The 13,591-nt window shown below is 36.6% G+C and overlaps 1 protein-coding gene across 1 annotated transcript in view; it reads left to right on the top strand.

Annotated features, from left to right (window-relative positions):
- LOC136030060 (chromodomain-helicase-DNA-binding protein Mi-2 homolog) overlaps positions 1-13,591 on the top strand; it is a 149,621-nt gene that overhangs the window by 85,158 nt on the left and 50,872 nt on the right. The window contains exons 13-14 of the mRNA XM_065708687.1: positions 6,667-6,916; positions 10,503-10,588. Of these exons, the coding sequence (XP_065564759.1) occupies positions 6,667-6,916; positions 10,503-10,588 (336 nt within the window). The remainder of the gene's footprint in view (positions 1-6,666; positions 6,917-10,502; positions 10,589-13,591) is intronic.

Consider the following 13,591-nt stretch of genomic DNA (forward strand, 5'->3'; position numbering starts at 1 on the left):
TATTTTAAATCCTGACCGGCATTAAGCCTCTGATTTTCCTTTTAAATCAATCTATTGATTCTTAGAATTTTGTTAGAGCTCATATCATATGAGCTCTTTGCTCTTAGCTCTTCTTGCCTCGTCACAAGTGCCATATGAGCTTTTAGCTCTTGTTTAAGGTTCAAAGGGATCAGGGAGTGATACCCTCCACCCACACCTTGTATTTTTCCTAAATACTTTTAGTAGGAATTTGAGGTGGTCATTTGTTGTCGATCGAACTTCGAAAACAGCTCATTCGATTTAAAATTAAGAGCCAGTGCCCTATTTAATAGTCGAAAGTGATTTGAGGGCAACTAACCGCCCTCTTACGCCCACCATTTCTCTCAACACATTCTTACAAAATTTTGAGATATCCATTTTTATTCAACGGAATTTAAAGGTCCGGAAATTTTGACTTTGAGGATAACACCCCCCCCCAGTCCTCTGGTTAAGTGTTATGAGTAATGCCCTGGGGGCATATCAGGTAGATAAAAAAAGGGTGATCTTGTATATATTGTTGTGTTTAGAGGTTTAAAGGGGACACATTGGATTGGTAATTATAAGTTCTTGTGCTCTTCTTGAGAGGCAGGATGAACGGAGGATTGGTACCTCATCTATACCTCGTATTTTTCCGAAATGCATCTGTTGGAAATTTTGAGATGGTCATTTGATATCGTAGAAACTTCGAAAAAAGCTCATTTGATTTGAAACTGAATGGGTCAATGCCCTTTTTATTAGTCCAAAGTGATAGGAGGTCAAAATCCTCCCTCCCTCGCCCACCATTTCTCCAAACACGTCCAATCAAAATTCTGAGATAACCATTTTTCTCAACGGCACTAAAAGGATCAGAAATTGTGTCTGAGCATGACAACCCCCCTCAAGGCAAGGTAATTTGTGCCCTGGGGGTATATTAGACAGGATAATCGTATAAAGTTTGTAGGGGGCTCGTTGGATTGGTAATCAGAAGTTCTAGCGCCCTTTTTAAGATTCAGAGTGATTGAAGAGGGATATGGATAACCCCACCCCTCAAACCTCGCATTTTCCTGAAATGTATCTAATAGAAATTTTGGGATGGCAATTTGTTGTCGTGGAAACTTTGAAAAAGGCTCATTCCATTGGAAATTGAAAGGGCTAGTACCCTTTTCATTACTCAAAAGTGATTGGAGGGCTAAAAGCCCCCCCCCCCTGTCCATCAATTCCTAAAACACGTCTAATCAAAATTATGAGATAGTCATTTTGTTCAGTGTAGTTGAAAGGCGAAGCCGCTGGGCCCCAGTATGGCACGTAGCAGGCTTCTATATATGGATTCTCATTGTCCCTTGTGTTCTAACCGCAGACAGTGCTTGGTCCCGGCAGCTTTGCCCCTGGGCCCCAGCATGGCACATGCCAGGCCTCTATATATGGATTCTCATTGTCCCTTGTGTTCTAATCGCAGACAGCGCTTGGTCCCGGCAGCTTCGTTGCTGGGCCCCAGCATGGCACGTGCCAGGCTTCCATATATCGATTCTCATTGTTCTTTGTATCTATATATATATATATATATATATATATATATATATATATATATATATATATATATATATATATATATATATATATATATATATATATATATATATATATATATATATATATATATATATATATATATATATATATATATATATATATATATATATATATATATATATATATATATATATATATATATATATATATATATATATATATATATATATATATATATATATATATATATATATATATATATATATATATATATATATATATATATATATATATATATAGCTGGGTCCTGGCAACTCTATGTTATTTTTGGATCGAATTGATGACGTAAATTTGACATTCCTAACCTGGCACTTTCTCTTTGAGCCGCAAGCCTGGTTTTGCGTTGCCCTGGTGTTTCCTCCTGGTGTTTTCTTTTTGGTGATATTTTAGGATAATTATACACGCATTGCTTTTGTAATACAGCATCCTTATCAGCCGCAAGCCTGGTTTCGCGTTGCGAACATGACGTCATTTATGGATTTTTATTATTTTTATATAGATAGATAGATATACATATACAATAAAAATTAACTACATAAAACTTGCGAATATACAAAATTCTTCACTGACCCATTGTCTGTGCATATAAATAGATTGTCAGGTTTACCGACCCTCGAACATGCCACATACAATTGTCCATGGGAAAAACAATCTGTATTAAGATCTATACCGCATTTTTCTAATGATTGCCCTTGAGCTTTGTTGATGGTGATTGCAAATGGTGATTGAATTGGGAATTGTTATCTTTTAAATTGAAAAGGCAAATCCATTGGAATCACGGGAATGCGAAGAATAAGAACAGCCTCACCCTCAAAAGGCCCTGTCAAGATTGTTGCCTCTATTACGTTTTCCATTGTTTTTTGTTTTTTTTTACGGCAAGTCGCGTGCCATTGCAAAGCTTTGGTGGGTTGACATTTTGTAACAGTATTATTGGTACGCCTATTTTTAGTTGTAGCACGTGTGGTGGAAGCCCTGGGAGATCCAGGGAATTTAAAAATTTAGATGACTAATTAACCGCTTCATTTGGTTCCAGAACTGTGTCGACTGACTTGTAACGGACTGCCTGGTCTCGAATCTTGGTCTAAATAATATTGTTGATTTCGTTGACGTCTTTATTCTTGGCTGCCAGAATCGCTCGTTCACTTAGCCATTTATGATTTGCATAATTGGTTAGAATATTCGGAAATACCTTTTCAACCAATTCATTTTTGGACGTCACTAAATTACAGCATTCAGCAGGCAGTTGTATACGTTCTGAAATTGAGTCTACTGGGAGCTTTTCGTTTCCAATTGGCAGCAATTGATCTGAAAATGTTTGACCAGAGTCATCGTTTTGCAATCGGACACGCATATTTGTAGTTAATTTTAAAGTCTTTACGTGTGCCCATAAACTAGATATTTTCAGGCAAGCATTCATTTCGTCTGCAGGGGTTGATCTAGGTATTATAGGTAATGTTTGCCTGAAATCTCCCGCAAGCAATATTAATGTGCTGCCAAAGGGTTTCGAATTTCCTCGCAAACCTCGCAATGATTGATCCAGAGCCTCGAGCGATTTTTTGTGTGCCATTCTGCAATCGTCCCAAATAATAAGTTCCCATTGGTGCAATACTATACCCATCCCAGATGATTTTGAAATATTGCAAGTTGGAGTTTCTGTAGAATGCAAATTCAGAGGCAATTTTAAAGCGGAATGAGCAGTTCTTCCACCAGGCAGCAACGTTGCGGCTATTCCGGACGACGCAATTGCCAACGCTATGTCATTTTTTGATCGAATTGATGCCAGAATCAATTTTATCACAAACGTTTTACTAGTGCCTCCTGGCGCATCCAAAAAGAAGATTTCTCCAACGTTGTTATCGACACAATGCATTATCTTATCATCAATGTCCTTTTGCCTCAGACGTTAACTTGGAAATATTATTTTGTACATACGACAATAGATCACTCGTGTTTTAACTTTGTTCACGATCCAATTCTACACATGTCGAAACAGCAGCGTTACAATTAGGTGAAGGCATTCCCAAATCCTGAAGAGGTTTGTTTGCCATACATACGCACAAATCTTCAATAATAGCCAAAGTGTAGTTATAAATTTCTGATGTAAAATCATAAGTCATACGTCTCTAACCGTTTTCGATGGAGTATATCCTCGGCCATTTTCGATTTATATTTTTCCCATAACTCTGTAGGAGCTGAAGGAGAGCAAGTTGTTAGTATGATTCCAAACAATGCACGAATTTGACTTGGAGTTGACGTTTCGCACGCGTCATTGATGCAGTTATCCTAGTGTTGGTCATTCTCCAATAAATTCAGAGCTTGGCATGCACTACGGTAAGTATCATGTATAATACCGTTTACATTTCTCAAATACTCAAAGGACGTTGAACCGGGTACATTCACCAAAAGCAGGCGGAGAAAGAAGCATTCATGTTGATTGGGGTAAATGGTGTAGAGTCTTCCTATCGTGGTATCTTTGAAGATGATAGGTTGGCCGTCGACTGACTTACCCTGTTTTTGGCTTTCAAATACTTTATTTTTAGCATTCTACGTGTAATACGAAGGCACTTCAGTATACAGTAGTTTTTTTGCAAAAGAATCATTTTGACATAACGAAAAGAAAGCAGTTAACGTTGTATCCGGTGGATTCAGGGCTCTTTGTTGCACGTTGGATTCCGAAAAATAAACACGTTGACCATTCTGTAAATGTACCGCTAAGTGAACAACAGCTGGACTTCGTTCATGTATCGGAAATGAAAGTATTCGCCAAACAGCTTCATTACTGCTTATATATCTTCCAGCCTGATATTGTACGATTTCATCGATATCACTGATTTCAGACTGCAAGTGCCATGTCGCTGCCTTTGTTGACGTATTTACATATGTATTTCATTGCCTTTACGGAGTTATAGTATTCAACGTTTATGTGTGCATTAAATGTTTTGACAATAAAGGTGAATATGGAACAACCCACTGATTTTCTACTTCGATGGTGGTACCGTTATGCTTCTTTATTATTGCTATTTTACCGCCATCTTCAGTATATCTTCTTTTATATTGTGGGTAACCATCATTGCCAGTAATTGTGTTGGGTACTAAAAGTCGAGGATATTGCTTTGTGCACCTTCCTTTGGCCCTGCATGGTGATTTTTCATTCAGTGCACCGCAAGGTCCATGTATCATATTTTTTACCACAATATCATATAAGCCCTTATCGACATTTTTATCAGGAATTTCTGCGGAAATCACATCGTCAATTTCATTAGAAGAAATGTTATCAAACAACCATATTAGTATATGTACGTGTGGCAATCCTCGCTTTTGCCATTCCACTGAGTACAACAAGCATCGCACTGACGATGCTTTATCTGATAGTTTATAAGTGATTTCAACTTTTGCCGGAAGACACGGGCCGTAATGTCATGTCTATAAACCGCCGATTGTCCTTGAAGTAAAAGCTGCTGTATCTCGTCCCAAGATCACAAGGAATCACAAGAACAACGTGAAAACAGGCTCGCGGCTCAAAGAGAAATTACCAAAAAAAGCGTGCCGAGGAAGCTGCTCAAAGAGTTAATTCAAAGAGAAATCTTAGTATAAATCCTACAATGGCAATCCTCGCTTTTGCCATTCCACTGAGTACAACAAGCATCGCACTGACGATGCTTTATCTGTTAGTTTATCAGTGATTTCAACTTTTGCCGGAAGACACGGGCCGTAATGTCATGTCTATAAACCGCCGATTGTCCTTGAAGTAAAAGCTGCTGTATCTCGTCCCAAGATCACAAGGAATCACAAGAACAACGTGAAAACAGGCTCGCGACTCAAAGAGAAATTACCAAAAAAAGCGTGCCGAGGAAGCTGCTCAAAGAGTTAATTCAAAGAGAAATCTTAGTATAAATCCTACAATGGCAGAAGAAACAGCCGAGGAAGCTGCTCAAAGAGTTAATGCCAAAAGGCTTGCGGCTGATAGAGAAAGTAAGAAAAGAAAGCGTGCCGAGGAATCACAAGAACAACGTGAAAACAGCTTGAGGCTCAAAGAGAAAATGACAACCTGGACACAGGGAATATAAATGACGACCGGGACACAGAGGATATAAATGACGACCGGGACACAGGGACAAACTACAACGGGGGCGCCAGGGGGCACAGGGGGATATATAAATGAGGACGGGGACACAGAGAGTATTCGATTAGCAATCACCATCAACAAAGCTCAAGGGCAATCATTAGAAAAATGCGGTATAGATCTGAATACGGATTGTTTTTCCCATGGACAATTATATGTTGCATGTTCAAGAGTCGGTAAACCTGACAATCTATTTATATGCACAGACAATGGGACAGCGAAGAATGTTGTATATTCGCAAGTTTTACGTAGTTAAAAACATATATTCACAGGTGGGACGTTGGGACATGTGGGACAACTACAATTGCGCGTAACTAATATGGCGCGTAACGACTTCCGCGCACGGGGGGGGGCGAAGCGCCACCACCAACTAGGTGTTGGTGTGGCGCGAAGCGCCACACCAACAGCTAGTATAGATATATTTATATAGAAGTGCTATCTGTGACGTAAAATTCAAATTCGTCAACAATGCTGTGAAAGAAATTTTTAAATTAAATTCTATTCTGTATGATATACTATCTGATTCGATTTTTGAATTTGTCTCACTATAGAGCATTGGTTACTCTCTACTACCCTAGACCAATAACTTTATCTTGATAATTCCGATTAGTATCACATTAGACTTTTGACCTTATCTGTAGAGATAAAGCCTGAGACTTCTGTAGAGATTTTTTTTAGATTGTTGCGTATAAGTTTTTGTATAATCTTGTAACTCAGAAGTACTGTTGCTCAAAACTTTTTATGACTTATTATGTTTCGATTTCGCTCTAGCGAACAGGGACGACTGGACGTCGGTTACTTAGTTTCATAAATACCTTGCAATTCACTTTTCCTAGTAGTTTGTAATATGTTTGATTTGTTTGATTGTTTTTTTTATTTTTTATGTTAATTTTGGAGCATTCTGTTAGGATAGTTTTGCGTAATCATTTATAAATCACCATGTTCTTTTCTTCTAGGACTTAAGATACGCTTGTGGTTTTGAATCTAAAAAGAAGAAGAGGAAGAAGGGCGAAAAGGACGAAGAACAAAGACAACGCCGCTACAAACCGCCCCCAGAAAGTCCAACTACTAGCCTTAACAAGAAACTTGAAGTCCAACCTGAGTATATAGCTGGCAATAATGGCATGATCCTCCATCCTTACCAAATGGAGGGCCTCAATTGGCTTCGGTATTCATGGAATAATGATACCGATACTATTCTTGCTGGTTTGTATTTGTGTATATGTTTGTATACAAATGTGCGTATAGCGGAGGGGGGGGGGTAGAAAATAGTGACCTAAATTTTCTCTTTATCAATTTGGCTTATAAATATTCAAAATGGATATCGAAAAAAAATACCAAACAATAGAAAAAAAAATAATATAGACAAATAATTCAGAGGCAACACCCAACATAAGGGCTCATCAGGAGAATACACTGGCCTATATAGGGTTTCGCCACTCTAAATTCTCTACCCAGCACAGTGTTGTGGCTACCACAGAATATCCATGGCATCCCCGCGTCAGGTATCACCCCCAAAATACATGCCTATGAAAAAAAAAAAAAAAAAACAGCCAATGTAAAACAACCAAGTAAAACCAAAACAAGCTTATCCTGTTAATATATCCCTCCCTTTAGCAACAATAGGTAAACTAAATATTATAAATTTTACCAAATCACAATATATATATATATATATATATATATATATATATATATATATATATATATATATATATATATCAAAGCTTGCACTTTTGATGATGTAAGTTTCAATAAACCTGAATACTTTAATCTTCGGCACAAAACGAGAGAAGTTAAATGGCTTCCTAAGATAGTCGGGAAACTAGGTTTTGACTTTCACTGATCTGTCGTTTATTTGGATCCAAATTTTACCAGTTATGGCACGGTGACCCTTAAAGGTGTTACATCCCCTTGAAGTACCAAGGACACCAAAATGTAAACATGTTTTGCCCTTTGGTTCTATTTTAGGTCTATTCATTCCTGAAAACCGGGATTTTCTTCGATTTTACTTCTGTTAGGATATAATTATTAACATTTTTCTTATCCCTTAAATTCTCTCTTTTATTGCTACACTGAATCGGGAAGATCAACAAGCGAAAACTTTATTGTTTACACACAAAAAAAAATAAAACCAAACGATCGTAGAACCCAAATATAGTCAAGCATTTCAGCAATCAGTCTGGCGATACAAGTGTTTGCTTCTGAAAAATATAGGGTATGAGCTGTTTTGCATAAAGTTTTCAAGAGCTATGACCTAGCAGGTGCGCAGAAGGAAAAAGCATTTAAAAGGAAGACATCATGGAATATACGGAAGATTAGGGCTCATGGACATTCCATTCCACTCTTCTTTCAAGAGCTATGACCTAGCAGGTGCGCAGAAGGAAAAAGTATTTAAAAGGAAGACATCATGGAATATACGGAAGATTAGGGCTCATGGACATTCCATTCCACTCTTCTTTCAAGAGCTATGACCTAGCAGGTGCGCAGAAGGAAAAAGTATTTAAAAGGAAGACATCATGGAATATACGGAAGATTAAGGCTCATGGACATTCCATTCCACTCTTCTTTCAAGAGCTATGACCTAGCAGGTGCGAAGAAGGGAGAAGCATTTAAAAGGAAGACATCATGGAATATACGGAAGATTAAGGCTCATGGACATTCCATTCCACTCTTCTTTCAAGAGCTATGACCTAGCAGGTGCACAGAAGGGAGAAGCATTTAAAAGGAAGACATGGAATATACCGAAGATTAGGGCTCATGGACATTCCATTCCACTCTTCTTTCAAGAGCTATGACCTAGCAGGTGCGCAGAAGGGAGAAGCATTTAAAAGGAAGACATCATGGAATATACGGAAGATTAAGGCTCATGGACATTCCATTCCACTCTTCTTTCAAGAGCTATGACTTAGCAGGTGCGCAGAAGGGAGAAGCATTTAAAAGGAAGACATCATGGAATATACGGAAGATTAAGGCTCATGGACATTCCATTCCACTCTTCTTTCAAGAGCTATGACCTACCAGGTGCGCAGAAGGGAGAAGCATTTAAAAGGAAGACATGGAATATACCGAAGATTAGGGCTCATGGACATTCCATTCCACTCTTCTTTCAAGAGCTATGACCTAGCAGGTGCGCAGAAGGAAAAAGTATTTAAAAGGAAGACATCATGGAATATACGGAAGATTAAGGCTCATGGACATTCCATTCCACTCTTCTTTCAAGAGCTATGACCTAGCAGGTGCGCAGAAGGGAGAAGCATTTAAAAGGAAGACATCATGGAATATACGGAAGATTAAGGCTCATGGACATTCCATTCCACTCTTCTTTCAAGAGCTATGACCTAGCAGGTGCACAGAAGGGAGAAGCATTTAAAAGGAAGACATGGAATATACCGAAGATTAGGGCTCATGGACATTCCATTCCACTCTTCTTTCAAGAGCTATGACCTAGCAGGTGCGCAGAAGGGAGAAGCATTTAAAAGGAAGACATCATGGAATATACGGAAGATTAAGGCTCATGGACATTCCATTCCACTCTTCTTTCAAGAGCTATGACTTAGCAGGTGCGCAGAAGGGAGAAGCATTTAAAAGGAAGACATCATGGAATATACGGAAGATTAAGGCTCATGGACATTCCATTCCACTCTTCTTTCAAGAGCTATGACCTAGCAGGTGCGCAGAAGGGAGAAGCATTTAAAAGGAAGACATCATGGAACATACGGAAGATTAGGGCTCATGGACATTCCATTCCACTCTTCTTATCAACTTCTAATAAGGGGAATGTTGCTTTCATTATTGAAGAGTAAGCAGCTTTCAAACTGAGATTATAATATTGGAAGCAACAATGTACTAAAATCTTGATATTATATTTCTCTAAATGTTTATTCAATTTGCTTTAATTTCCCATGTTTTCTCTTTTCTTTTTTTTTCTCTTCTTCATTTTCAATTTTTTGTTGTTGTTTTGCTCCTTAACAAGTTCGCTTCTAGGATCTTTATTAGTATTGTTGTTATGTGTTTTTTTTAATAATAAATTGATTGATTGAAATTGATTGATTGAAGCCACGGGAATGATATTTCTCACGATGTGTTTCGAAGATTGAGGAAGATATGCTGGGTATTTACTAGAGGAACTGTGAAAAAGATAGTTGTAGGTTGATTGGTCTGCCTCCAACCACACATTGCACTGCCGGCCGAAGACAGAAAATCAGTAGATTGGTACCTTCGCTACGCAGACCGTTGGTCGGCATACGAAAAAGTTTTAGTTTTTCATAATTTTAGGTACTCATTTGACTGACGGTACGTGAACAATAGGCTGTGTTAAAATGTAGCTTGATTTCATTTTTCAGAGCTATAGTGAAATAAAGGTTGAAATGGTTATGTCATATTTTAGGGATGAAAGGTAATGATAGCAAAAAGTAATCTTTTTCTAACAGTAAATAAGGTTGGGCCTGAATGGGGAAGATGTCAAGGCACAGCTTAATTCTAAGGGTCTCAGAGTTTAAAAAAGACCTGAAAATAAAAAAAAAGTCGCCTTTATTTCGTATTGCATCCAAAAAGCTTTGACTTTTCACTGAAATCGAAATTTTAATAAATTTCAAATTAGGAGCTATTTAGGCTTGTCCTGAATGTTTTCTGCTTCTACTTGCTAGAACGGTTTTATCGCTGGTGTTAGTAGATTTTGATTCACATTACGTCTAGTCTGAATTGCTAAAGATTCCCTTCTATTCAGTTTATTTTCTATTTTCTTCGCTTGTTAGAATAAGGTCTAATTAGCTCTTTTCCTTTATTTTAGATGAAATGGGCTTGGGAAAAACAATTCAAACCATTGTTTTCCTCTACTCATTATACAAAGAAGGGCATTGCCCAGGGCCTTTTTTGGTAAGTTTTATTCTGCTTTATCATATTTGTTATTCAAAGTACTTATATTATTATTCAAAAGTACTACACCAAATTCAGTAAGAGAGGGAAAAAAGGAAAAACAGTATTAAATATTGAATACTAGTCAAAGGAAGTATATGTTGATAGGCATGAAAAAAAACTGTAGAATATGTTTTTTTGGGGGACTAGGGTAATTTGTTTTTGCCCACTTACCCCGGCATAAAATTATGACCCTTGAAGCACTGCTCCCACGCTTAAAAAAAAAAAAAAATGAAACTCAAGTTGAAATCAACCCTTTTCAATTCAAAAATTGAAAAGTACTTATATTATTATTCAAAGTACTACACCAAATTCAGTAAGAGAGGGGAAAAAGAGAAAAACAGCATTGAATATTGAATACTAGTCAAAGGAAGTGTCTGTTGATAGGCATGAAAAAAAATCTGTAGAATATGTTTTTTTGGGGGACTAGGGTTTTTTTTGCCCACTTATCCCGGCATAAAATTATGACCCGTGAAGCACTACCCCCACGCTATAAAAAAAAAATTAAAAAAAAAAAACTCGTTGAAATTTTCAATTTGATCCGCTGGCCATTAGACAAAACAGGATGTTAAGACGAAGCCATCTAAACACTTCACTTCTGTTTGATGGAACTTCTTGATTGTTTGCAATGTTCCTAACGAGAAATACTTGCTTGCCTTCAGAAAAAACTGTTCTCTAGTTTGCGTGCGACAACCTATTAATTCAGATTAGAAAAGCACTGTGGGAAAATAGTGGCTGCAATGGACTGTTGTGTAATGCCACGTGTTTTTTTTGCAGATTAGTGTTAAGTGGAGAGTTACGGTAACTTACCAATTATATTAGGTGAAATATAGTCTGATGTCTTGTCAAATATAGTCTGATTCTTGTCTGACAACTGAAGTTGTTCACTTTCGGAAAACTGTTGCGCACCTAAAAGACTTATTAATTTTGAATTAATCAGTTTGAAGGAGTTTGTTTGCATAAAATGGTGATTCAATTCTCATAATCCAAAGATATCTTAGTACAGTATTTATAAAAATAAACCATTTGATACTGTTCCAGTCTTTGTTAGCTAGAGAACAATCTTAGAAAAAGAACGATCTGTTTTTGTCTATAGTATCTCCATGCTCTTGGCACACATGCTTATATATAGATATACATTCATGAAGTAAACAGATCTAGGGACTTTTAATTTTTCTAGTGGATTTTTCTAGGAAATTTCTTTTTTCAATTTTGGTTTCAAAAGTATGTTTGAAATAAAATTCTTCTTTTCCACCCTGCCAAAAATAAATATTATCTTGTTCTTTCATGCAGACACAAAAAGTAAAAAAAAAATTACCAAAGGGGATTGAAGTTCGAGGTAAAATAAAAAGTGAACTCTTGAAACACGACTTATATCAACCGTCTTTACTACCTCAATTCGAGTAATTTATGATACCAATTCTACTTTTTTTTTTTTTTTTTTTTTTTTTTTTTTTTTTTTTTTTTTTTTTTTTTTTTTTTTTTTTTTTCATGATCTAAAATTTGATATCTAGTAAATGATGATATTTCTGGAATTTACCAGAGAGCGAAAAGTTATCAGTGCTAGTTATCAGAATCTAAGGATGGGGAAGTCCAGACATTTTATCGTCAGTTCAGGCAAGAAAACAAGGGAAGCGTGGGGTGAAGGAGTTCTTCAAGGTGTGCCTTTCAAAATATCAATAAAAAAAGCTTTCCAAGGGAAGTAAAGAGCGAAGTTAAAACTTAAACGAAGAGAAACTATTGCTTCACAGTCCATTTAACATATATGAATAAATTACTCTAGATAAACCAACTGGTTATATTTCCCTATGTTCGTAGTTCTATAGAAAATCATCCCTGATGAATACCAAAAAACTTGCAGATGAGGAAGAGATGCAGTTATGGAATAGCAATAAACAAGAAGACTTTGAAATGTTAACTGGTAACTAGAAAAATATCAGAAAAAAACGCAAATAGGTTTTTTGCTCAATGGTTTCTCACCACAAATAGTTTTATCCTGTCTATTAAATAGTTTAAATAAGTAAATAATTTAAATTAATAAATTTAATAATAAGTAATTCTTCTTTTACGAAACAATTTTGAGTGGTTCAGGAACCACATACCTACACTTCTCCAACTCCTAAAAGGCAAGGGGTTGGGGTATGGATTAAGTTATCTACTAGAAATGTTGTGGCAAATCATTAAACTGGGTGACCTCTATTCCCTCTCGAATGAAAATGCTTGACTGATAAAAAATCAGTGCATCACATTTACGAAAATAGTGAATTATCAGAAAAAATAATCATATAGAAGGCACAAGACGAGGATTGAAAACAATGCCCAATAAGGACTTCAGCCCTTTGAGATTCTGATTCAAGGTCTAACGTTCCACTAACTGCCTATGGTGTCTGTCAGTCTAGTTTAATCTACTGGTTTTTGTGCGACCATGCTTGCGTTTTACAACCCTTTTCCTAAAGACTATTGAGAGTCAGGTTATCACCAAAAGCATAGTTATTAGGCTTTATTCAGGAAATACATTTTATTTGGCAATTCTAAAGCATTGAGTTTATTAAAATTTGTATTATGAAGAGTGAGAGCTTTAACTATATTTAGTGAAAGTAAATTTTTCCCAACAGGAGGTGGGGAGGGGGGCGTCTAAGAATAGTCGTTGGAAATTCGAAATTCAATTGTTTGTTATTCTGTGAATTTTTTCCTCTTTAAGAGCCTTTGGTATCTTGAAAATTATTTTGCGAACCTCAATGTTGTGAACCTCAAGATTTCATAATGAATTCTCCCAGTGGACTAGTTAACATTGAAATCTATGAAATCTAACAGATGGTAGAATATTTAAAACCAAGTACTATGAGCAATATCCTTTAAATGAGTCATTAAACATCTCTTTATGATGGTTTGGTAGCCTGCTAGACCTGCTAATTTTGCAGTAGTGTGCTGGTAAACAGACGATTTATGATACTTACTAAGGGA

The sequence above is a fragment of the Artemia franciscana genome, chromosome 8 (genome assembly GCF_032884065.1).
Source record: "Artemia franciscana chromosome 8, ASM3288406v1, whole genome shotgun sequence".
Classification (NCBI taxonomy): domain Eukaryota; kingdom Metazoa; phylum Arthropoda; class Branchiopoda; order Anostraca; family Artemiidae; genus Artemia; species Artemia franciscana.